Source organism: Bufo bufo, chromosome 1, assembly GCF_905171765.1.
Source record: "Bufo bufo chromosome 1, aBufBuf1.1, whole genome shotgun sequence".
NCBI lineage: Eukaryota > Metazoa > Chordata > Amphibia > Anura > Bufonidae > Bufo > Bufo bufo.
In genome coordinates this window covers 669,822,440-669,850,075 of record NC_053389.1, presented here as the reverse complement: position 1 = coordinate 669,850,075, position 27,636 = coordinate 669,822,440, and the positions used below count along the sequence as shown (strand labels likewise).

The 27,636-nt window shown below is 43.3% G+C and overlaps 1 protein-coding gene across 2 annotated transcripts in view; it reads right to left on the bottom strand.

Moving 5' to 3' along the window:
* ADAMTSL3 (ADAMTS like 3) overlaps positions 1–27,636 on the bottom strand; it is a 538,572-nt gene that overhangs the window by 240,364 nt on the left and 270,572 nt on the right. Inside the window, exons 4-6 of one of the 2 annotated variants that reach the window (XM_040414069.1) lie at positions 26,050–26,177; positions 21,188–21,233; positions 13,330–13,566 (exon numbers count right to left, since the gene is read on the bottom strand). In XM_040414069.1, the coding sequence (XP_040270003.1) occupies positions 13,330–13,566; positions 21,188–21,233; positions 26,050–26,177 (411 nt within the window). Of the gene's footprint in view, positions 1–13,329; positions 13,567–21,187; positions 21,234–26,049; positions 26,178–27,636 lie in introns of those variants that run through there. The other variant, XM_040414070.1, reaches the window with a different exon arrangement.

Here is a 27,636-nt window from a genome sequence, read left to right as displayed (position 1 = left end):
TTACGGGAAGTTCGGCCGAACTTCTCGAACCCGAACATCCAGGTGTTCGCTCAACTCTAATCCTGAGGGTTATGGAACAAAAAAGTCAAGTGGAAGACCCAAAAAAAATTCATCAGCACTGAGCCGGAGGATCCAATAGGCTGTCCGTCAAGACACTGGACGATCCTCGACCCAAATTAAGGCCCTTACTGGTGCTGACTGCAGCCCCATAACCATCAGACGGCATCTGAGACTGAAGGGCTTCAAAAACAAAAAACGTCTTCAAAGACCTCGCCTCCTTGAATGCCAAAGAACTGCTCGTCTGGACTTTGCAAGAGAGCACCAAACATGGGACATTCAAAGGTGGAAGAAAGTTTCATTCTCCTATGAGAAAAAATGTAACCTTGATGGTCCTGATGGTTTCCAACGTTACTGGCATGACAAGCAGATCCCACCTGAGATGTTTTCTACGCGCCACAGTGGAGGGGGCGCCATAATGGTCTGGGGTGCTTTTTCCTTCAGTGGAACAATGGAGCTTCAGGAAGTGCAGGGGCGTCAAACGGCCGCTGGCTATGTCCAGATGTTGCAGAGAGCATTCCTCATGACTGAGGGCCCTCGTCTTTGTGGTAACGACTGGGTTTTTCAACAGGACAACGCTACAGTACACAATGCCCGCAGGACAAGGGACTTCTTCCAGGAGAATAACATCACTCTTTTGGCCCATCCTGCGTGTTCCCCTGATCTAAATCCAATTGAGAACCTTTGGGGATGGATGGCAAGGGAAGTTTACAAAAACGGACAACAGTTCCAGACAGTAGATGGCCTTCGTGCGGCCGTCTTCACCACTTGGAGAAATGTTCCCACTCACCTCATGGAAACGCTTGCATCAAGCATGCCGAAACAAATTTTTGAAGTGATAAACAATAACGGCGGAGCTACTCATTACTGAGTTCATGTTTGAAAGTTGGATTTCTGTTTTGGGGGGGTTTAGTTTTTTTTTTGAAGGTGTGGTCCTAACCTTTTGACCAGCTGAAAAACAGCCTGTTTCAGTTTATTCGTTGTTTTCATTAAATTGAATGCTCAAAAAATGTTTTGTCTTACTCCCATTTCTTCTTGTTGCATGTTGAAGCTCTACTTGGAACTTTGTTAAGATCCAGCCATGCTAAATATGATTTTTTGCCATTTTTCAAGTGGTCTTAAACTTTTGATCAGGACTGTATTTGTGTGCTTGATCCTGGACATCAAACTGTTTCAGTCTGTAGGATTTTCTGCGTATTCCCAAGGCAAGCGGTCTTGTAGAAATCTTGTAGAGAACACAAGTGTTTATTGCTTTATAAGCACCACCATTTGTGAATGAGGGGGGGGGGGGCTTAACCAAGAGGGCAGGAGTTAATGTTTTTATGTTTTTTTCTCCTATTACAGACAGAACAGTGGAGGGAGATTCCCGCTGCAGCAAACCATCTGACAGCCAGACACAAGCTCGACATTGTTCTGTTTCGTGTAGAACAGTAATTACTGGAAAAAAGGTTCAATATAAAATAGTGCATGTGACTTTTACTACTGCAAAGGATGATATATAAATAACTTTCTACAAAGCAGGTCTACTGTCTCCATGCCTTGACACTGAACATGTAATGACTGATCTCCTGAGTCCAAAATTGTCTTCTTGCTGTTGGTTTTTCTAAAAGTCAAACTCAGAAAGAGACAGGGGAAGTGGAAAGAGATTGAAAATTAAGTGAAAAAAAGGCATAAAATTAAAAGGCATAAAAACAGTAAAAAAAACAAAAAACACAAACATTTTTTAACCAGAGTCTGGTTTAAGACGTATTCCTTAAAGAGGACCTTTCAGGGGTCCAGACATTATGAAATAAGTAGAGGGTTGTGTAGGGAATAATTCATGGATGTAATATCGCTTACTAGTTTGTCTGTCAGGCACTCCGTTCCCCCGCTGTGGCCCCCGTTCACTTTGCCTGCATGATATGCTAATTAATAGCATCGGTACAGGGAGGAGAAGACTGCCCTATTTCTCACTGGCATCTCCTTCTCCCTGGCTGTAGCGTGGTCCAATCACAGACCTTCTCCCTGGCTGTGACGCTCTCCGCTGCGATTGGACTGTGCTACAGCCAGGGAGAAGGTCTGCGATTGGACCACGCTACAGCCAGGGAGAAGGAGATGCCCATTGATAAACAGGGCAGCCTCCTCCTCCCTGTAACGATGATAATCATTAGCATATCAGGCGGGCAAAGTGAAGGGGGGCAACAGCGGGCAAACGGAGTGCTGGACAGACAAACTAGTAAGCGATATTACATCCATGAATTATGCCTTACACAACCCCCTACTTATTTCATAATGTCTGGACCCATGAAAGGTCCTCTTTAATTTTCTGGAAGCTATAACATTTTCTATTAGTCCAACAACCATTCACATAAGGTAACATGGGAACAGAAGCCACAGCGCTGTTAATAGTACATAGCTGTAAGTAGGCAGTTAAAGAGGTTCTGCCATAAAGTACTTTTTACTCTAAAGATTATTTTCATCAATTACTCCACGTTTCATTTCTCCTCGGATTGTTTATTTATTCATTTCTTTTTTCAAATTTACCTCATTTGCCATTTTGGCTTATTCCCCATGCTTGAATCCTATTTCCTGTTGCTGAAGGTGTCTACTGTTGCATCATGCCTTAGGACAGTGAGATGTGTCCTGTCATCAGCAGGTCATGTAACACTAACCGTGCCCCTTCTTTTTACCAATGATGCTTCCTACGTCCTACAGTATAAGGCTCCAATGTAGGATGTGATCTACAGCAACTGAATATCAAAACATATTTGCCACAGGGTGCAATGGTAGGCTAATGACTTAAGAATAAGGTAGTTTTGATATATGGTGGTATTTAGGGAAAGTTATATAACAACAATATCTGTCGGACAGGATACATTTATATGTGGCACAACCCCTTTAAGACTATTACTGCACTGAGATGCACGTATGATGATCCTGGCAGTTTTACATCCCACATGCCACGGTCAATAGCAACTGTGGAATCTGAGCAGTTAAGACAGAAGGAGGGGCTCTCTCTGTTCTTCTATCAGCACCCCACCCCACCAAGCCTGCCATGTAATAGAATTCCAGCACAAATGCCTATACACTTTAATTAAAAACGTATTACAGTATACAGTACAAGCGATCAAACGATTGCAGGTTCAAGTCTCCAAGGGAATTAAAGAAATGCCCAAAAAATAAATACAGCTGACTAAAGAATTAATATCTAAAAAATATAAAAAATGTAAACTATCATGTTATCCATTTCTCATATGTAGCTACCAAAATAATAATAAAGCTGAACATAACTGGTATAACTCCAAAAATGTCCAATATATTAAAATATCATGTTATTTAATACACACAGTGAATGCGATAAAAAAAAAAAAAAAAAAAGGTCCTCGCACAGCTTTGTCGGCCAATAAAAAAATAGTTATGTGTGTCAGAATATTATGAAAAACAAAGTAATTTTATTATTTAAATAATATTTTTTAATAAAGTCATGAAAGTTATTCCAAATCAGACCAAGTTACTTGCCAGTCATGAATGAAAGCAAGAGTGAAACTCGCATTGGGCGATTCCCATGACTTGAATGCTATTTTCATCTGCACTTATATTGATTTCATTTTGTGAGTATAAACGCTGTGTGTTGGTAATCTTGAACTGATGGTGCTTCACTGCTGCGGGACTTGAAGATATCATCTGGAGGTGAAGTAACCATTTAGCAACATAGTGGATGGATTTATGGCACTAAGAGATCCCAGAATTTTGGAAGTGAGATCCGGGACTGGCAAGTTATTGGTTTAACTGTTCTTTTTTTGGAATTATTTTCAGCCCTTTTGAAATGTAGAGATAAAAAAGCAAAAAAAACAACTAAAGGGAACAGCATATCAGTGGCGCACCGACGGGCGCTAGAACAACCAGCCAATATATATATATTTTTATCCCTCAGGGCCGCACCGCCGATCACCACAGGCGGCGCGGCCCTGGATGTAATTGCGGCAGCGGTGGGGGGGAGAAAGCAGTAGGAGATGAGCGCTACCATTGTGGTGAATGAATATCTCCATATTCATCTGTATCGCTGTCCTCAGGACAGCGATACAGATGCCTGTGCTGCGGCAGGGGAGGGAGAGGTGTGTCCCTCCCCTGTTCTTCTGATAGGCCGCAGGCACTAATGCCTGCAGCCTATCAGAGGCCGGCTCAGGCGGCGCGATGACGTCATCATCCCGCAGCCTGAGCCGGGCAGCACACAGCAGGGACACAGGCCGGAAGAGGCCTGCATCGCATCACTGCTGATGGAGGTAAGTATCAGTGTTTTCTTTTTTTTTTTTTTTGGGGGGGGGGGGGGAGCTGGCACTATGGGGGCATCTGACAATTCTTACAGCCCAATTTTTTTTGGGGGTGGCACTCTGGGGACATTTCTTACTGGCACATTATGGGGGGGCCACCATGGGGGAGAGGAGCACTATGGGGGGCATCTGGTGGCACTATAGGGGCATTATTTGGTGGCACTATGGGAGAAGTGGGGGTTCTAAAGGGGACTTTTTTTTCTTATTGGCACATTATGGGGGGCATTATGGCATCTGGTGGCACTAAGGGGGCATTTTTTACTGGCACATTATGAGGGGGCACCATAGGGGAGAGGAGCACTATGGGGGCATCTGGGGGGTCTAAAGGGGCTTTTTTTATTGACACATTATGGGGGACACTATAGTGGAGAACGGCACTATGGGGCATCTGGTGGCACTATAGGGGTATTATTTGGGGGCACTATCGGAAAGTGGGGGCTCTAAAGGGGCCTTTTTTCTTATTGGCACATTATGGGGGGCATTTTTTACTGGCACATTATGGGAGGCACTATAGGGGAGAGCGGCACTATGGGGCACTATGGGGGAGTGGAGCACTATTGGGGCATATGGTGGCACTTAGAAGGGGCATTTTTTACTGGCATATTATGGGGGACACTATGGGGAAGGGCGAGAGAAGCACTATGAGGGCATTTACTGGGACACTATATAGGGGTATTTTATACTGGCATACATTATGGGGACATTAGCTCAACTGCGGGCACTAAGCGGGGGTATTTCATGTACTGTCATATTATAGGGAGAATTATTACTACTAGGGGGTATTAGCTTTACTACTACTGGGGGGCTATGAGGAACATGATTACTAGTATGGGCACTATAGGGGCATTATTGGGGGGCACAGTATCAGCTTAGCATAATAATTTTTGGGGGACATTATCTTTATACTATTATTGTCTGGGTGCAGTTATTTTTTAGAGCACTGTGTGCCAATAATTGTTGAAGGGGGCACTATCTGTGTGGTAGTAGTATTTCCAGGGGGACTTTCTTTGCAGTATAGTATTGGGGGTGGCAGGAAGATGTGTAGATGACGGAAATTGGGAAACTAATGTCTGTTTGTTAATCTCTGCAGAGACGGGAGATGGCTGAAAAATCATCATGGCGGTCTGGTCTGAATGGAGAAGATGAAGAAAGAGAATGTCTACAACAAAGGTGACATCACTGGATGTAAGAGGTATGTGGTGCTATGTAGGAGAGGAGATGCTCCGGCTCCTCCCCCTGCCATTTGCAGAAGGAGGATTCAGAGCTTGGTGAGGATGGCCAAAGGGGGCAGCAGGCCACGAGCGGGTGGCAGATGGTGGGGGGGGAAACCACAGGCCTTGAGCAGGATCAGGGGAGGGAGGAGAGCGAAGGAGCTTCCTGGCTGTAGCTTGTTGTATAAGCAGGCAGTGCAGCCAGGACAGACCCTCCCCTCTCCGTATGATGTGTAGAGACAGGCCTCAACAATAGAATTTCAGCTGTACAGGGTTTGTTGGGCGTGGCCTATTATATGTAGGAGGGGCTTTTAATAATGGGTGGGGCTAAAATGGCCGCGCCCCCTTCTTTAAATATAAAGGGGGCTTTGAAAAATGGGCAGGCAAAAGAATTGGCACAGCGCACTACACATGCCACATTTTTTTGCACTACACATGCCCCCCTAGACAAAATTCCTGGGTGCTCCCCTGCAGCATATCATATGTTTTCTGGTGCAACTCTTATGATACAGCTCCGGCTTCATTCACTATTTACTGTCCGGCCACTCCTCTGTATGTTTGCTGGGTTGCGGCCGAATTTCTGCCAATCCCCATTATAGTGAATAGGGCTGGACGGAATTCCGGCAGCACACAGCTGCGCCTGGCAGTGGCTGTTCCCAGCCAGACAGCCTGTCGGATCTGCTTAAACACAGATGTGAAACAGGTCTATGTCTCTTGTCTTACAAACAGTGTAGGGGTATTACATACTTTATATATCTCTGAGGCCATATGTGAGGGACTATTTTGTATGCCGGGAAGAAAGCGGTTAACAAGAGCTAATTCCAATGCATTCTGGGAGATGCAGGTGCTTAAAGGGGTTGGCCATTTCTGGTTATTCTTGACCAATGTGCTTGTGAGGTGATTATATGGCATTTATTAAAGCGGCTCTGTCACCCATATCAACTCTATACAACCAGGCATATAGCCTGTTAGGGTTGCTGACGCGGATTAAAACTATACCTATTCTTTATCTGTGGGTAGTAGCATTGTGGAGAAATCTGAACCTTTATAAATATGCTAATGAGCTATTGGAGCACCAGGAGGCAGGCTTATGCGGTTCTAGCGCCGCTCCAACGACTCCCCACGGAAGAAAGTATTCCAGATAAGAAGATAGGTAGTAAAAAGAGTTTTACATCTGTGGGATCATCCCTTTAAGGGCTGTGGGATATACTAGCACTATATACTGTTATACGGCATAATAATAAAGGAGACATCAGCTTCTAACATACAAGGCAACATCTGGGAATTTGAAGTCAATTTCCACAGCAGAAATATATTAGTGATCATTGCTGTCTTAGTTCCCTATGCAAGTATGGATTCAGTGTAAGTGATCATTAATGAAAGCCCTGGATATTAGGAGAATTAGCTCATACAAAATGTGATGTATACTGGTGAAACACTACTCTCGTTACATCATCTCGGATTCTCTGCTTAGCTTGCTTTGGGCACCATACCATATACAGGATTAAACAACAACGGTATTTAGACAAAAAGTCATTCATTTCTGAACACCTCTTTTAAGACGTTGTCACAATGAATGTCTCCCAAGAAAGTCTCCCAAGAAAATGATTTGTTGCTTGCAGACAGCGAGGGAATGGAGTCCACATCAGCAGAAGGATATGTTTGTTTAGATGACTTACTGTAAGAGTCAAAGCACCTGCCAAATCATTTGTAGTTCATGCCAAAAACATGTCACAACTCCGACACTAATGGAGGATGCAACAGTATGCATTACATACAAGCTGCTCTGCTCCACTCTCTGCATATAATCGCACCAAGGATGATTTCAAGAAACTGTCTAGACCTACAGACTTGTCTGTAGCGGTTTGAGAAAGTAACAACTGGGCACCAGCCCCTTTGTTCTAGGGAAGGTGGGAATCCCAGCAGTTGGATCCTGCTAAACAGTAAAATATTGAAAATCCCTGAGACCGTAACATCATCTGATTGGGTGACCCCTTTAATACTTCCTACTTCACATGTTAGGGGTAACTATTTGGATGACAGGATTGTACTATCATCATTCAAACCAACTAGAACCAGTGCACTGATTGCATAACATTTGCTGATGACAATATGCAATTTCTTGAAAAATGCTTTATGCTATGTTGATTTATTTTATGAAACATAACAGAACATTCAGCCAGTCTGAGGGATAATAGCCAAAAATACTAAAGCAAATTAACTGTAAAACCACAGTAAAAAAAAAAAAAAAAAAGGTTCTGGGAAGTTTTTAAAGCAAGATAAATGTTTACACTTTTCTAAGTGATTATAATCCATTAGGTTTTCTGTTTAGCTAAAATCATATAAATAGAGGAGCGTCATAAAAAGAGGATACAGGGCCAATAAACAATACGGAGTGATACTGCTCAAGCATCTTACACATTGGGTTTGGAACTCATAACAAGAGCTGATGCACTCAACATCTTTTTGAACTTAAATGGGGTTCTCCGATACTAAAATACTGATAGCCTATTCTTAGGATAGGTCATCAATATCGGATCTGATACTCAACACCTCTACCTATCAGATGTTTGCAGTAGCTCCAGCGCTGGAACCAGGCATCTGTGTAGTGGCCAGTTACTGCAGTGCTGCTCCCATTCATTATTTCATATGTACTCTATATAATTTACCTATTCATTTTATTGATTTATATATCGCCGACATAATCCTCAGAGCTGTACTGAGGTTGTCATCACTCACTGTCCCCAATATGGTTCACAATCTACACTCTAACATAACTTATATTAAAGCAACCCTCTGGCTTAAAAAAAAGAATTAGCCAGGCTATCCCAATTGTTTTTAATCTACAGGGTGTACAAAACTCCGATATTCTTATTTAAAATTGGTTATAGGGAAAATTCCAACTGTCCGAAATGCAATGAGCCAGAAGCTGGACTGTTCCATCTGCTTTGGAACTGTAAGTCATTGGCGACATACTGGAGGGAAATAATGCAACTCATTAATAAGGTGTATTGTGCAAATTTCTCTCCTGACCCGAATATGTGCTTACTAGGTATCTATGACTGAGCATATACAGACAACCAGGGCCGTTTGAAGGAATTTGGGGGCCCCAAGCAAAATAGACATGGAGGCCCCCCCTCCACGCCCTCCCCACCTTATGCACGCAAAGCCTACAGGAACCACAGTATAGCCATACAGTTTAAGTTCACCCACACTTTATATAAATAAAAAAGGAGGTTTACAGTGCAAATACTGCTGTTGCATTTAATGTGCATGAAATTTGAACATTTTCAACAAATGTCCTACTTACTCTCCCCCTCCCTGTTTTTTTTTTTTTTTTTACTCCCTACCCTACCTTAGATAAGTTCCTAAGTTAATTCAGTCCTCCGTCTCCATCCCTGGACCCTGTAGTGTGGCCGAGCTCCTCGCTCTCTACCTCCAGTCCTGGCTGTCACTCAGTGCGGCCAGGAACCGCGTGGTACAGGTCAGGAGATTCAGTTTCCTGTTCCCGGCCGCGGCCGGACTAAAAGGAAGTGAGCACTCAGTGTACACTTCCTGTCAGTCCGGCCGGGAACAGGAAACTGAATCCCCTGTTCTTGTACCGCGCGGTACCCGGCCGGACTGAGTGACAGCCAGGAGGTAGAGGAGGAGAGCTCGGCCACGCTACAGAGCAGCAGTCAGCAGAGGAGGAACTCGGGAGGTAACCAGGAGTGCTGCAGCCGCCTGAGGCTCTTTATAGAGCGCTCAGGCGGCTGCAGCCTTAAAGGAAGCAAAACAAGCACCGGTAGCCGGGGGCCCCGGGCCAGCTCGGGGCCCCAAGCAATTGCTTGTTTTGCCTGTCTGTTAGCGACGGGCCTGCAGACAACTATAAATACTGGAATTAATAGGATGCTATATCAAGCACGTAAAACTTTGGCAGCGAAATGGATTCAGCCTTCACCTCCTATTATTACTGAGTATGTAGCTAGACCGAATACAATTGTTAGATTGGAAAGAGGAGTCTACCTTAAGTGTAATAACCTCCCAAAATTTGAAGCTATCTGGGGACGCTGGATTGACAGATCTGGTCTTTGTATTCCATGGCTGGCGCTTGCTAGGGGAGTTATGCATCTCTGGTAATGTGGGTCCCTGAGGTTGGGAGTTGGGGAAGATGTAACTCAGAATGTGGCCTGGGGGCTGGGGTGTGCCACTGTCCCGGGGGAATATCAGCTGTCCGATTGTAGTTCTTCTTGCTCAGGGAGTCACGTGTGGGATTCTGTTTCTATCCTTTTTGAAAGGATTTTTTTACAATTTAACTGTCAATGTGATGGTCTCGTAGGGAAGGGAATCAGTAGTTGGGGTGTTATAGTCGACTATTGTTTGATTGTCACTTCAGTTTGTTACGTTAAAACAAAAAGGACAAAAAAAAAAGACAAAATGATACTTGATTATGTTTAAATTATGCTTGTACCTGTGAACATAATCAGGGGCGGACTGAGAACCCTCAGGGCCCCCGGGCAAAATAAATCAAGGGCCCCCTTACAGGCCCCACTCATGTTCTGCTGCAAGCCCTACCCTTGTCCCGCCTCCCTGCCCCGCCTCCAGCCACACCCTACACAATCTTTAATAAGATTTCAAAGTTAAAGTGACACAAAAGGCACCCAGACCCCTTCAGCTCATTGAAGTGGTCTAGGTACAGTGTCCCTTTTGCAAATCGAGCTGCAATGTTCTAGAGAAACTGCATTGTTTACATTCCAGCAATAAGTCAGCCTCTAGTGGCTGGCAGCCACCTGAGGGCTTCCTGGAGTGAAACAGACCTTTGGTCCGGTATCTGATGCTGGACGTCCTCACACCCTGCATGATGACCTCCAGGGTCAAATTTTTCCCCATAGGAAAGCATTGATTCAATGCTTTCGTATGGGGTGATCTAATCTCAGCGTCCATTAGTGAGCCTCTGTTAGAAGCAGTGTGGGCATAACTACTGTAAAGGGGGCACATATCTGGGCATAACTACTGTTAAAGGGGGGGGAGGCCCTTCACAGTAGTTATTAATCCCTTTCAGCAGTCCCCCCTTCCGTGAATGGGGGACTGCTGAAAGGAGTTAATAACTACTGTGAAGGGCCTAGCCGTCTGGGCAACCACACAGATCATCCCCCCACCCACCTTGTACTTGTTCCACTGATCTGCTACTTGCGGGCTACATGGGTTCAGTCACTTCGGTGCGCAATCCCATCCTGCGGCGCGTGATCCCGCGAGACCCGTGACCTACAGCGGCGGGTCTTGCGGGATCACGCGCTGCAGGACGGGATTGCCCACCGAAGTGACTGAACTCATTCCCGCGCAGCCCACAAGTAGCGGAACAATTACAAGAGGGGTGGGGAATAGCCAAATGAAAAAATATTTTGAACCAAAAGGTGTTATGGGGGCTCTGTGGATGGCACTGTTGTGGGGGCTCTGTGGATGGCACTGTTGTGGGGGCTCTGTGGATGGCACTGTTGTGGGGGCTCTGTGGATGGCACTGTTGTGGGGGCTCTGTGGATGGCACTGTTGTGGGGGCTCTGTGGATGGCACTGTTGTGGGGGCTCTGTGGATTGCACTGTTATGGGGGCTCTGTGGATGGCACTGTTGTGGGGGCTCTGTGGATGGCACTGTTGTGGGGGGGATCTGTGGGTGACACATATAAAGCACCTTATGCTATATATGTGTCATCCACAGATCCCCCCCATAACAGTGTCCCTTTGAGTGAATGATCCCCAATACAGGGTCTGGGGGTCGGCATCTGGTGTTGTAATGGCAGCGGGGCCCGGTGCAGTCACTGTATTCTATTACACAGGGCCCCGCTCACTGTAATACTAATATTCATATGTGAACAACTTGAAATCCTCTGCGATCCTCTCCCTCTGAGCTCTCTGTACTCACAAACTCAGTAGCAGGCCGGGCGGCAGCGCAACTCGCTGACGTCACACGCCTGCTCCTCCTACTTCATTCATAAAGTGGGAGGAGCAGAAGCGTGATGTCAGTGAGTTGCGCTGCCGCCCGGCCTGCTACTGAGTTTGTAGAGAGGATCGCAGAGGATTTCAAGTTGTTCACATATGAATATTAGTATTACAGTGAGCGGGGCCCGGTGTAATAGAATACAGTGACTGCACCGGGCCCCGCTGCCATTACCAGGCCAGCATAACATTCGTAATCGGGCTGCTGGGCATAACATTAACACATAATGTTATTCTGGAGCGGGCCCCCATGTCCGAAGTGCCCGACCGGTCAGTCCGCCCCTGAACATAATGTATATTTTATTTGCTTGCCTGAAAGAAAATTAATAAGAAGATATCTGATAAAAAAAAAAAGAATTAACTGGGGAAGGAACCAAAGACATGCGGCTCTCATTTTCATCTTTTTAGCAGTAGATCCGTCAATTCCAGCGTTCCTCTTGTGCCATCCAAGATGGCTGCACAGCTCTCAAGACTACCTGATGCATACTGTGTCCTAGACACTTCCTACTACCCATGGATTGGCCAGAACCGCTCACGTGAATAGTGCTGACCAATCCAAGAGCAGAGATGGACAAGGAGGAAGTACTGTCTGGGGCTACTGAAGCACAGTGTAGAAGTAGTGCAGCAAAAGATGGAAAGCAAAGAACCAGGTAAATGTTCTGTTCGTTCCCCATATGAGTATTTTTTCTTTAATTGGAGCATAATTGTACCTTGATTATCAGGAGGAAGCCCCATCAACATATGGAGAACACACAAACTCCATGCAGATGTTGCCCTTGGTCAGTTTTGAATCTTGGACTCCTTGGACTGCACCACCATGCTACCCATAAAATACTGCATATATGCTAAAAAAAAAATGTAGCTTTCTTTTCTTCTTGCTTCTATCATCTAAACAGACAACCCGTGATATAAAATTTATCACTTTCCATTTTGGTTTTATGAACATATATGAAGTATCTTATAACGTATGCAGTCTCAAATACTGCTACGCTAGCCAATGCATACCATCATTTTACAACCTAAGATCCAAGCAAGAGAAAGCTTCTGATGGAAAATGAAAGGAAATCTGTCATTTTTTCCATTGGGAGTAAAAAATCCTGATGTCAAGGAGATGATTGAGAATTGCTTTTTCAAGCGGTGTCAGTTTTATGGTCCATTTAATTGGCTGATATCGCCAAACTCGTGTATTTGCTGACAAGGCTACACCAGACACGTCCGCCAGCAGTGAAATGCAAACCCCCTTTACAATGGCTTTTTTATTTGGCCATTGGAAAGGATATTAAATTTTACGTGAGAAATGGAGGAGAAGCAAAAGAAAAATTTTCACATTCACCATGTGTTTTGCCTTTTGACTAATAATTATCAAATGATAATTTTAATAAAGCACTGTACTCTCGTTGGAGCGTAAAATTAAAACGTGGGCCTCATGTACACGACAAAGCCATATGCACAAAGCACACAGATCAACTGCTCTACATTACAGAACTGCTGGCACTGCTCTGGTGCCTCTATATTCTTCCCATAATATGGCAGGCAATGCAAATCTGAGGACTACAGAGACATGGTGTGGGCCTATAGATTTCTATGGGTGCCACCGTGCTGTACTACAACTCAGTACAATGTGTAATATAGTCAGATAACACAATATGACAGTAACAAAAATGGTAAAAGGTCATGCTGAACACAATGACCTGATTACATCTCTTTAAAGAGTTGTAGGTTGCTGCATAGTAGATTTCTCCATCTGCGCCATTGCAATATGAAAGATTTACCACTTACCTGGCAGATGCCACTGATGCACATGTCTGGAGACTCTGTGTTACATCGTGTTCCATCAAGGACTTTAGGAGCTAGCTCTACAACTAGGTTCTTTCCTACAGCTTGGCACTTGAGAGCACAGGGAGCGGTGGCATCGTTGTAGACTGGTTGCCACTCATAATACTGCCCATGATACTTGACATCATTGTGTGCTGAACATTGCTGAGCCCTGAAGTCCCCAACATCAGAAGGACAGTCCTACGGGGAAAATAAAACACATTAAAAAGTGTCAAAAGGGAAAAATAGTGGAATGATATCTTTTAAGCTCTGACGACCTTAGGGAGATGGATTCTGGCTTTAGCAGAGCCATGACAGCTTTCACTTATCCATTTGAAACGGATCCTAACGAATCATGCAAACCCCAATCATACAAAAATTGCATAGTAGACTATACTATGCTTTCTGTCAAAAGGCAGTGGAATCTCAAGAATATATAGACTAGTGCTGTAAACCAATACAGTAATATTTCTTTGAGACAACTACCCAAAGTTGCATTAAAAGTGGTGTTCTGGAGAAAAGGGGGATATAATATGTGGTGGAACGGCCACTGTTGATGGATTGCAGGGTGGTCGTAACTATGGAAACGAGCAGTATATAATGCAGGGATCACAACCTTTGGCACTCCAGCTGTTGTGAAACTACAACTCCCAGCATGCTCCTTTTACTTCTGTGGGAGTTCAGAGAACAGCCAAGCAAGTGTGCTTGATCGAAGATGTAGTTTCACAACACCTGGAGTGCCGGAGGTTGCTGGCCCCTGGTATAATGTGATGGAAAACTTAATCCAGCCAGTAAAGGAAGCACAATCACAATACATTAGTAGGTGCCTTGTATTAACTTTCTCTACATGATAAATGCTAATTGCTGTGAGTGCGACAACCCCTTTAAGTCAATGGAGAAGGCCTGAATTGCACGACTTGCTCACCATTCATAGAGGGGGCCCATTTTTCTGATAGGTGAGGGTCCTATGTCTGGGACCGATTCCTATCAGACATTTATGGCATTTCCTGGGTAGCACAGTGGCTCAGTGGTTAGCAATGGTGCCCTGCAGCGCTGGGCTCCTAGGTTCAAATCCATCCAAGGACAACATGTGCATGGAGTTTGTATGTTCTCCGTGGGTTTCTTCCGGGTTCTCCGGTTTCCTCCCTCACTCCAAAACACATACTGATAGGGAATGTAGATTGTGAGCCCCATTGGGGACAGCGTAATGCTAATGTGTGTAAAGCGCTGTGGAACATAGAAGCGCTATATAAGTGAGTAAAATAAGTAAATAAAATCTTATCAACATGCCATAAATGTTCAGATTGGACAACCCCTTTAAATATCAATACCAGTGTCCCCTAGTTCAATGGCTTTGACTCAACAAGTACCTTGTATTCATTTTGTCTACGTAATAAATGCCATTTGCTGAAGTGAGACAACCCTTATAAATTTGTTTCATGAGAAATTGGAGTCTTTAACCAAATTTCAGCTACGGTTGATGTGGACACAACAAATACACTGTATGTCAACTATGAGAAGCAGGAATATTGCCAGGGCTGTGTCCAATTAAAAATGAAATATAAAACTTATTCTTGAAATTCTGCAGAAAACAAACTACAGTCAAAGGTATTGATCGACTTTATATTATATGGAAAACAAGTGGATTAATTGAAAAAACTAAATCGCTTCTGTGGTTTTACCTAGCCGACTAGTAAGAAAATATCTACTGGACTGGACTGAAATGGTGTCCAAAAACAGTACTGTGTATTACTTTGGGGCCAGATTCGGTTTCAATTTCTATTAGTGATTCCAGGGAAGGTGGTTGAAAAATAGGGGCCTACCCTTTAAATAAATGAAGAGAAATGCAGAGTAAAAACACAAGCTGAACGTACATCAGCAGAACGCTCTGGATTTAGAGATCTGTATGACATTGGCCTTTCAGCAAGGTTAACATCTCAAAACAGGCCCAGAGTGAAAGATGTCGTGCAATAAGGCCGAGCTGTTTGACTATTTAATAAATGTGTTAACATCTGGATTAAATAGACTTTATTATTGTTGTAACCGAGAAGCAGGAACGCACCGATCTCTGCCTCCTTGTAGCTGGTAATTTTAGTCACCTCCTGACATTATAGTTTTACCATCGTGACCAATGAAAGACTTTGCAGAGTTTAATCCTCACAAGCTGCTCTTAATAAAATGACACCTGTATAAACTAATTGTACAAGGAAGACATTATAAAACCATTTTATTATTTCTAAGGTCAAAGAAATTAATAACTTATCCTCAAATATTATACCATATTGTCTACTGTTAGGACCATATCACCCCTTGACTACTGGCTAACAGAATCCTTCAGTCATCAATTAAATAATTTCATTAACATGCATGGACAATCCAGTCGAATGTGCATGTTACTGTAATTCGCCAGCACAGGAGGGGATAGGCAGCTGCCATACCCTGCTGTCATCCCGTCAGATCCTCGCAAGACGGCACTTCCCGTAGACTGCTCCACCGTACTGCATCCTGACGCCATTGCTCAGACACTGGCACTTTGAGGCAGCTGATGTGCCTGGCAGGGTAACTGGTTGGGAATTGGTAGAGTGTAGACCAGATGTATACTAGTCTAGAGGAAGACTAGTAGAGTCTAGAAGAGCTGCAGGTCACTCTTGACACAGCTAGTGTGAGTGGTACCTAAAGTAGCCATATTTTATGGAAATATATGTGTAGGGAATTCGCTCAACCTCCTCATACTTGTTCCTTGACCTTCATTGCACATGAAGACATCTGGATTTATTCCTGATTTATCTGCAGCACTTTTGTGAATGGTATTATGGTGGATTCTTTGTATTTTCCATTTTGTTCATTATTATCTGTACTTGAGGTGACTTCTTTGTATTGTGAAGAGGGGCTGTGGAGATTTAGGCTCATTATAGCTCCTCTCTGTTTCTATGTGTACCCAGTGTACTATTTTAGATGTTTTTAATTTTGTGATGAGATGGTGGTTTTTTTTTAACTCCAGAGGGAAGCATACTTACCTGCTCCCCACCACTAGGTCCTGGCTCCTTCCCTCCCCAACCACCTATCCAGCACTCGGGTCCTCCGCTGTCAACATCCGGTTCGACACTGTTGCAGCCACCATGGCAGCCAATGACTGGCCACAGCTGTGACCTGCCCCCTTGCATCACATGACCAATTGACATGATGCAAGAGGGGTCACTGCTGTGAAACCCAATGGCAGGGAGCAGGTAAGTATACTTCCACGGAGGGGATCTATCAAAAAAACTCAGAAGATGAACAACCCCTGTAATAAAGTGAATTGGTGAGGAATTTGTAATTATACTGTATTGCCACTAGAAAGTTGATGGAATGCAGGTAAACACAGAAAAGGGAGCAGCGCTCACAAAAGCACCATGTGTTCTAGAATAAATTCCATCTACATTGACCTGTAAAAAATCAGCTTCAAGGTACAAACTGTTTTGGTTTATACACTGGAAAAACTAAGCCCTTATGCACCCATCCCTGATGTTAACTGTATCCTAAACCTGCCCCCTGAAGAAGCGAGGCGAAACGCACGTCGGGTTTGTGCCACCATTCCTCCTCTACTCCGGGTTAGTACTTGCTTGTCTCATGTTTATCATTTTCCATTTGCTATGTTGCATGTAGGATTTTGTACACAGGGTCCAAATTAGGTGCTGGCTGTATGCATTTAGAGTATGCCTTGCGGAGACTCTATGCTTAGGTGATAATTACTAGTATCACATGAGCATGGTAATAGGATATGACATGAGGTCAAGGTATGGGATATTTGAGCCATTTATTTTTATATGTGCCTTTCACACAATATTTGCACTAAGATTGTGGCTTATAATCTCTTACTTGACTGGGCATAACGACTTATAGGAGTTATTGTTATTGGAGGGATGGCGGGCGTATACTTGTCGCAATACTGTCCTGCACTGCTACCTCTATATGTATTATTGCTTCAATATGTAATTATTTTTGCTTTTTAAACAATAAAGATTGAATTTATATTATATGTGTGCATACTTTTGGTGATTTGTTCATTGACACACATTTAATTACTGACATTGATATTGGTCATGATGTATCCTAAACCCGTCCATGTTCTGTAGTAAAGTATAAGACATGTCTATGTCACTAAAGCTACAGTATACCGCCACTTCTCCTCAGTCTATAATACACAGGCACGTTTGTGAATGCAATTATTACATGACGCAATCTTCATGTTATTTAGTACTTTTTCAATATAGGCACAATATTGCATTACTGTCCTCCTCCTTCATAAAATGAAATATTCTGGATGGCAGCCTAGCATTAAATATGACTGTATTAGCCACTGAAATAACTCTTCATAAAAAGGCTCATGTTAAAATGCTCAATCTATGTCATAGCTTTGCAACTGAGAAATAGATAGAAAGACATAATAAAAGAAGAACAAAGCAAGAGGAGGAGACTAATAACCACTGTAAATGCTGGCTCAAACCTGTAATGCTTCAAAGTAGGAGTAATATAAGGGTGAGTTCACACATAGTTCTTTGGTTTTTTTTCCGTGGAGTTTTATACTGGGTTTTTAGGTAAAAAAAAATACCAACTCCAGATGTTGCATGGAAGTATATGACAAATGTATAACACAGGAAAACTGGCCGTCTTTTTCTGGTTATTGGAGTTTTTTTAATGGCAATTTTTCCATACGGTTCTACAGAGAAAGTAACATCACAAGGGGCACATATTTCAATAAAAAAAAAGTCAGACATTGAAAAAAACACTATAATAAACACCAGATGGTAAAACACGGTAAAAAAAAAACTACAAAAACAATGATTATGTCAGTAGTTCTTTTGCCAAAGCAAACACCAGGGACAAAACTGTCTGTGAAGGAACCCTATGTCACGTCAGGTAGGGAACAGTGCAGACTTGACGGCCATGGACATCACTGTCCCTACCTACTTGGACAATGTGCCCTAATCAGCAGACTCCAACTGGGCGATAGTCTGACTAAGTGCACACAACCTACTTAAGAAAGACAAAAGGGGAAGTCAGACAGACTGAGTCAAAACCAGAGAAAACCATCAGAACCAAGGAAAAAACAACGCCAGAGTAATATACCAAGCAGGGTCAAAACCGGAAGTTAACTTCAGAACCAGAGTCAGCAGTCAGAGGCGAAGTCACTAACAGGCAGAAGGAAAGAAGTCCAGGGATCCACATGAAACTCAAGTGTGTGAGGTAAGAAGAACAAATCACAGGCAACTGTAGGCAGCAGATGCCTGTTTAATACACTGCCTTCAGGAAGCACATGATGCTGGTGCAGACACTGATTGGCCCGGTGTGCTTGCTCCCTAATAGGTCAACCAGCTCCACTGTCAGCACGGCTGGTTGAAACAGTGATAGAGCGACGCAGGCGGCCCAGTAATAGTGTGGGAAGACTCATTGCGGAAGTGCAACCGGGTAAGCCAAGCGGACACCCAAGTAGAAAAGCCTGCCTTAAGGTTTATTCGGACATACATTTGTCCTGTCCGAGTGAGCAATTTTCCACACAGACCATTGATCCACGCACAGAGAATCACAGCATGCACCATCCAGCTTTAGTTTTCCTGCAAGACTTTTTTACACATGAATAGGTCTTCAAGAAAACCATACGGCACATGGTCACCATCCTTGTGCTACCTGTATAAAATCTCATCCATGTTTACCAGCATGTACAGGGCCATATTATGCTGTAATTAATATGGAGCCATAATTAGACTGTCAATGTACATGAGTCCTCCACTGCACCTCTGGATGCCTCTGATTTCACCTGGAGGCATGCAGAAGTTTACTTTTGTTGACTTCTGTACAAATCCTGCAGAAAGAAAAATTGTGGTATGCTCAGGGGCATAGCTATAGGGGGTGCAGAGGTAGCAGTTGCAACCGGGCCCAGGAACCTGAGGGGGCCCAAAGACCCTTGTGCCGTGTAAAAAGACACCAGTATTATAGAAAGTGCTTGATGGCCAAGTTACACCTCTGGCTGGAGAGGAGGGGTTACGTCAAGAATTTGGCATGTGGGGGTTGCCGGTTCAGGCACCACGAAGACTATGTGCTTCCCTGCCCCAAGCTGAACTCTTGCACCAGAGCCCATGAGCCCTTAGCTACGCCCCTGGGTATGCTCCATCAGATTCATATGCAGGTCTTCACTTCTACAAGCATTGATCCTAGATAAGAGTATCTCTGTATGTATGGAGTCTGACAGGCTCTGTGCAGAAGTCCTTAGATGCTACGTGGCTTTGTACCAGCCAAATGTCCCCTGTGCACTGTCATCCAGGCTTCGTGCACTGGGCTCTGCTGTGAGTCTTTAGCAATGTTCCTAAGGGTACGTGTCATGGTAAATGTCTTTGCACTAAATGGATGGGTTCCACAGCTCTAATAATAAACAACTGCATAATTATTGTATATATTACACATCAGAGAAGTATGCCTGCACAATAGACCCGGACTGAACTCCATCAGTATAAACCTGCTCCTGGCTGCTTACCATGAAACACTTGACAAAAGGGAAAAAAAAAAAAAACACATGAAACCAATTTCACTGTGAAATAATACAAATTCTCTGATTAGAAAGCCATGTATTTATGTGGGGCCATGCTTGGTCGGTGCAGTATTTTATAGCTGTATGCAAGCTCATGTCAAGGGGGGTGGTTTAAAGTGAACGTTCAGCGGAGATGACACATCAAAGAATAGAGGGACACGCAGCATATGTAAAGGAAACTGCGACAGCCAATATGTTGTCATAGGATGCATGACTAACCAGGATTGCAAGGTTTCAAGTCAGATAGGTTTAAAACATACACTCAAGACCAAGGCTGCGGCTTTGAAAGCCTAATTGTATGTTCGCATGGGAATTTTTCAATGTGGTCGTGTGAATGTAGCCTTAGTATGTACAGTATGGGCTCCGATGAGCTGAAGTAAGTTATACGCAAAGTCGAAAAAGAGAGTGAACTATTTACCCCTTGGGCGTCAGGCAGAGCCTAGATTCTGTACCTAGACTATGTGTGGCACTGCACGCTGTTCCATGGGGTGCAGCCTATCAGAAATATTCTCCCCTGAAACAGGTAGCTCCAGGCATGTCTATGGTGTCTGATAACAGCCATAATACCGCCATATGCATAAGATCTTCATTAGAAACATCTCAGCAGTCAACAGCAATCACAATGGATCTGATACAGCAGTCAACGGATTAAAGAACTGCACCCATTATATCGGAATCATTTAGATGAATCTACATGAATATATATAACATACAGATACGTTACAGGCCAGTTATAGCGGTGGTTGTGGGACAGGTTGGAAAGGTGAGCACAAAATGATAAGCCATGATGAGCGAGTACTCTCATTCTCACTGCACCTGCTCCCTGCTAGACACAGACTTTGACCACAGGAGGCCAGTATTGCGTTATAGGAAGCAAACCTTCCCGTCTCATACACTATCACAATTAAGCTTTTTCATTTTTGTAATAAACAGACTTATATGCGCTTTCAAAGAAATGTTTCAAGGAAATCCTTCCTCTTTAATGAGCAAAACACTGTCTTCTTTGTAGACAATAAAAGTCCAAATATTAGCTACTTTTAGATAAAATATGTTGTTTCTTAAATCCTCTCAGCTTCCTCCTGACACACATTGTGAATCACTGCTTGGCAGGAAAACTCAGCTGAGAAGAGACATTATTGGGAAGTGGGAGCACAAAGCCCCGAGGAAGAAGTATAGGAAAACAGAGACAGGGACCATCCCCAAGTTTACAGCTTGTAGAGAATGAAGGAAAGGAAATGAAGAATGGATCAGACTTACGTTATTACTGCATGTTCTGTAACGAATGTTCCGGCCTTCACAGCTCCTGAAATACAATGTCGTGGAAGCATGAGAATCATTGTAATCCATACAATCAATAATTCTCACATGATGAATACAATTTGATTTAACATGATTATAATAGCATCTAATTTGTACAATTAAACTGAGTTTATTACCAGACCCAGTAATGAATTTCTTTTTTCAAAATCACATTTGGGGCTTGAAGTTTGTGCTCTATGGTAAAGAATGTACTTCTCATGGTTAAGCTGCAAGTGCAGTGACCCAGTGTATCACTGCTAAGAGTTAATTGCCAAGAATTAAAGGGAATCTATCACCAGCGACTTCCCTATCCAACTCTTTGTATAGACACATAGATGTGGTCCGCCTGATTAAAACATTGCTTTTCATTTGTTGATCCGCGGCTTCGTTTCCAAGTTATGATACTTTTTCTTAATATGCAAATTAGCCCTTTGGTGCAATGAGGGCTTCACCATTGCTCTTGTTACAATAAAGCTCAACTCCTTTCTGTAGCCAGCCCCCTTGCCTCATTGCTTTTATTGACAGGGCCAGGCAGAAGGAGAGCAGCCAGAGAGGGGCTGGCCACATAAATGAGTGGAGCTTCGGTGATGCAGAGTTGTGGCCACAGCACTCGTCCAGAGGAATTTTGTGGGTGCACGTCCCCAGTTAGATCTCCCTCCACCTGGGGATTCGTATAAAAGTTAATATGTATTTATGGTTTAAGACAGCACACCGATGAGGTTATGTGGAAAATTGCTTCTTTTATTTCATTCATTTCAACACCACTGGTACACAATATACATCAGTGCAACGTTTCGGGCCCTTTTCAGTAGGTGCCCTTTTTCAAGCTGTTCCGATGCTCGGCTATGTGTGGATAGCGGATTGCAAACAGTTTGATAGGGAAGTCGCTGGTGGCAGTTTCCCTTTAAATGTTTTGCTTTGTTGTGAAAGCACTAATTTCTTTATGCATTATGTATCCTCCATGGTTCTTTATATTCTAGCAATATATCATTAATTCCATAACTTCTCACAGAAGACCTGCCACATCTGATATGTCTGTAAAGTAAGTAAAGACATGCAGTATTGAGAAGAGTAATGGTAATACCCAATTGGCAATATTTTTATGCATTTCCAGAAGTAATAACGAAGGTTACAAATACTAGGGCAAAGTCCTAAGAAAAGCTATTGTAGCACGTTAGATCCTCTTTTAGTACCCAAACCGTTATGTGGTACTACATAAGTAATTTGTATTCATAGTAGCCAGTTACACCAAATATTTTATTTTCATAATTCATATAAGCAATTTTCCATTTTGACTATGTTCTCTAAGAAACATATTGCCGATATCTATGAATTTGTGCCATTGTAACTACTTGATTTAGGTGTAGGCAGTAGTGGGAAGTGTTGGTGACACTTTATGACTGTCTAAAAGCATAAAAACATGATGTTATGCATAGCATGAGGGTTTGTTCAATTAGCTAAATTCTGGAATTAATGTAACTAATGAATGTTTTAGAAAGATTGAATAAATGGTAACGTATCAACATGAAGGACCGAAGTGGTTGATTTTAGGAATAAATTCTGCCTGGTTGTTTTCTGTCTTTTTAAGCGAGAAAGAAATTCCCCACTTAACAGTCAATACATTAGAAGAATGAATCTGGTAACATAAGGTTCATTTATATTTTTCTAACACTGTGCAAACTACTCAGTTAAAGGACTTTTCAGAGATTCTGATACTAATAACCTATTCTCAGGATCAGGGGCGGATTGGCCATAGGGGCCATAATTTCCTGGTGGGCCGATGCCCAGGGGGCAACTCAAGCCCTCTTGATGGCCGAAGGCCAGGTACATAATGATCTGATGCTCAATGGCTACAGGTACTCAACTGTATTACCGTCCTCATGACGGTTATACAGTTGAATACTGTGGTTGGGGCGGCAGTATTTTGAGCTGCCCTGTAGTATTTGGTTGTGCTGGGGCAGTATTCTGTGCTGCACTACGGTATTGCAGGCACTGCCTACTTCTGTTATCCCTGCCTATTTATTTTGTCCACTTCTGTCAATTTGGACCCACTGTGGGGATTCGCTCTGGTAGACAGGGTATGCGGACGCAGCACAGAGGCAAATTACCAGTTCTTAAATCAAACTTCCGTGTTTATTCACACATAAGGCAAAAAACATGACATCACTTTGCAGTCTTTGTGATAGTTCACACACAATGGAAAGTCCACATAGCAAAAAGTCACCTTGTTGGCAGTTCTATCTCCAGCAGTCCATAGCAGGCTTTTAGGGGGCCTGTTTCCCCTAAACACGGGTCTCAGCCCTCTAACACGGCACAGGCCCCAGATCCCAGCACACACCCTTTGCTGCTGAGCCCAGCTGTCTTTTAAGGACAGCTAGGTGCTGTCAAAACACGGACCGGCACTTAAAATCCAGTCTGGTGTTTGACCCTGGCTGCAAATCAGCACATGCTGGGAGGAAAATACCTGTTTTCCCAGACCATACCCTTCACTGTGTCACACCACCTACAACATGGGGCCACTTTTAGTTTTCTTTTCCAGGCCCACTTTAAGTTCCCTGCTCCAAATAGGTCATCAATATCGGATCATCGTGGGTCCAACTCTCGATACCACCACCGATCAGCTGTTTGAAGAGGCTGAGTGCCGTAGCCTGTTCATCAGTCACGTAGCCTAGGCTCAGCTGAGTGCAATTCAAGTGAATGGGGCTGAGCTGCAATACTAAACAAAGCTGCTATCCAAAGGATGGCATCAAAAACCACTGTAAATCATTTCATAATTTTGTCCATTAATCATATTGCTGATAATACCACCATCAGCTAAGAGATTACCACAATGAAAGAGATGGCCATGAAAGATGAAGAATATTACCACAATTGTAAAGTAACCCATGTAGTTTTACCTTCTAATATACTGTCTTACAGTAAGTTTACTGGTAGTAACACATGTTTTGAATCCCTACAGATGGGGCTAGTTGGATTTTATACTTGAAAAACTACATTTAATTGCATTTACATACAAAGGGATACTGCTCCCTTGGTATTAATTTGTTCTAGAAGAAGCTTAAAAAAAGGAAAACTAGTAAGTAAGAAAATAAAGGAAAACATGGAAATTAGAGAACCATAAACAGATAACCAATACAGAATATGTCATTCCATATAAATGTCATAAACAGCTGCTGGAATCTCTAAGTACAATATGCAGCTTATTTTGAAAGAGAAAACTTGTCCTGGGCTTTTGCACAGATTGTTAGCAGTCAGTATATGCCTGTATTACACAGGAAGAGAGCAGTACATGGCATGTAGTACAGGCAGCGAATGCAGTAGACGTGTCACAGGTGGAATAGTACAGTACAGATAGAGAGCAGTACAGTACATGTAGTACAGGTAGAGAGAAGTACTGAACATGCAGTACAGGTATTGAGCAGTGCAGAGAACATGCAATACAGGTAGAGAGTAGTACAGCACATGTAGCACAGGTAGAGAGCAGTGCAACACATCTAGTGCAGGTAAAGAGCCAGGTGAAGAGTACATGTAGTACAGGTAGAGAGCAGTACAGTACATGTAGTACAGGTAGAGAGAAGTACTGAACATGCAGTAGAGGTAGTGAGCAGTGCAGAGAACATGCAATACAGGTAGAGAGTAGTACAGCACATGTAGCACAGGTAGAGAGCAGTGCAACACATCTAGTGCAGGTAAAGAGCCAGGTAAAGAGTACATGTAGTACAGATAGAGAGCAGTACAGTACATGTAGTACAGATAGAGAGAAGTACTGAACATGTAGTACAGATAGAGAGCAGTACAGTACATGTAGTACAGGTGGAGAGCAGTACAGTACATGTAGTACAGATAGAGAGCAGGACAGTACAGGTAGAAATCGATACAGTATATGCAGTAAAGCTATACAGCAATGTAGTACAGGTGGAGAGCAGTACAGAGAATGTAGCACAGTACATGTAGTACAGGTAAAGAGCAGCACAGTACATGTTGTACAGGTGGAAAGCAGTACAGAGAATGTAGCACAGTACATGTAGTACAGGTAAAAAGCAGCACAGTACATGTAGTACAGGTGGAGAGCAGTAAAGAGCATTTAGTACAGGCAGAGAGCAGTACAGTACAAGTAGTATAGGTGGAAAGCAATACAGTAAATGCAGTAAAGCTATAGAGCAATGCAGTACATGTAGTACAGTTGGACAGCAGTACAGTACATGTAGTACAGTTGGACAGCAATTGCGGACAAGAAAAGGCATTTTCTATGAGAGTGCCGGCGATGTGCAGTCCGCAAAATGCGGAACGCACATTGCCGATGTCCGTGTTTTACGGATCCGCAATTTTCGAAACACATACAGGCGTGAGTATGGCCTCCGACGAGGCGAAGTTAGTTATTCCCAAAGTATTACAAGACTTTGGTGAATAACTTTGGTATTTGATTTTTAAACTGAAAAACCATTTTAAAACTTAGATCCAAACTCTGCTTTGGTTCCGACTGTTACATCGGAACCGAAGCTGAATTCAGATCCAAGTTTTAAAATGGTTTTTCAGTTTAAAAATCAAAAACCGAAGTTATTCACTGAAGTTTCGCGAGACTTCGGGAATAACTAACTTCGCCTCGTCGGAGGCCATACATTTTAATGCTGTATGGATACAGATCTCTGTACAGCATTAAACCGAAGTTTTGAGTGAAGTGACTTTGGATCTAGGATCTGAAGCTCGCACCGCTCATCCCTACTTGCTCATCCTAACTTTTTAATGTTTGCAGGCAATTAAAAAAAAATATTTGAAAAAAGCAAAACATGAGGCCCCTGATACTGGAAATCATTACTAACCGTCCATTCAAACATCTTCGTAAAGAGTAGGATGCTCCTCCACCACAAGTCCGTGAACAGTCACTCCAGCTCCCCCAAGCATCCCAGCCGTTGTCTTTGTCGTTGTCAGAGCGGGTAATTCTGGATGTCTGTGATCATAAAAAAACAATAGTAATATTAATAAATTGGTCAGAGTGTAAATGAATGTTGACTACAAGGAGCCTGGGCAGAACTAAGGGAGTGCAAAATGAAATGTCTAGAACTAAATCATAGTGAAGCAGTAAGACTCATGCATTCACGTGTGGTATAGATCCAGGCGGCAGTGTATGGAATTTCACTTTGGTGTTTTGAAGTTCGACATTCGGGGTTTTTGGCAATTCCGTTATGGATTCCGTTACCACGGGCCATAACGGAATTCTATGACGGAATGCATAGCAGAATGCCTTTAAAAGGATTCTGTCAGCTAGTTTGAGCCTATAGAGCTGAGGACATGCGCTGCTAGATCACCACTAGCACGGCCTGCAATATACATTTCCCATAGCTGTGAGTGCTTTTAGTCAGTAAAAAAAAACTATTTATATGCAAAAGAGGCTAGTAAGGAGCCCAAGGGGCTGTTGCCAACGTTTCAGGAGCCCAGCCACACCCACTGTGAAGGAGCCCAGAACCGCCCGCATCCTACGAATCTCCTCCTTATTCCCCCGACGTCACAGAGTTGAAGTGCTGTAATCTCGCGTGTGTAATCTCGCCGCATGTGAGTGCCGGAATGGTGTTCCTTACCTGTGCTGGCATCAGCCTCAGGGAACGAACTGCACATGCGCTAGCTGGGATGCGCGAGATTACGGCGCTTCAACTATGTGACATCAGGGGAGCAAGGAGGAGATTCGGAGGATGCGGGGTGGTGCTGGGCTCCTTCACAGTGGGCGTGGCTGGGCTCCTGAAACGTTGGCAACAGCCCCTTGGGCTCCTTACTAGCTTTATTTGCATATATATATAATTTTTTAATTTTTTTTTCAGAATAAAAGCACTCAGAGCTATGGGAAATGTATATTGTGGACGTGCTAGTGGCAAAATAGCAGCACATGTCCTCAGCTCTATAGGCTCAAACTAGCTGACAGAATCCCTTTAAGAGGCATTCTGTTTTGCATTCCGTCATAATAGAAGTCCATGGACCGCATAACGGATCTGTCTGGTTTCCGTTATGCAGGAGAGGACTCATAAAAACCAATCAGATTCCACCTATCATTCTCCAAAGAAGTGGTCAAAATGAAAGGTGGAATCTGATTGGTTGCTATGAACAACTAAGCCAGTTCTACTTTACTCCCTCTACTTTACTCTCCCTTAAAGTCTTCTTCGTCACCTATTTCGTTACTCTACTGAGTGTTTACTTTTGTACTTCACTTAAAATGTTCCTGTAATTAGAGGAAAATTCAGTTGATGAGAGCTTTATAAGCTTTAAGAGTCGGGATGGAGCATATGTGTATTTGTATTTAGTTGGAAATTATTAAGTGGTCTAATTATTCGTAATTGTCGCAGTTTGTGTTTATTTAGGCAGAAGGGCCTTCCTCCCAAGGTTCAGAGCTGCCGCTAGCATTCAACCCAGAGCCAGCC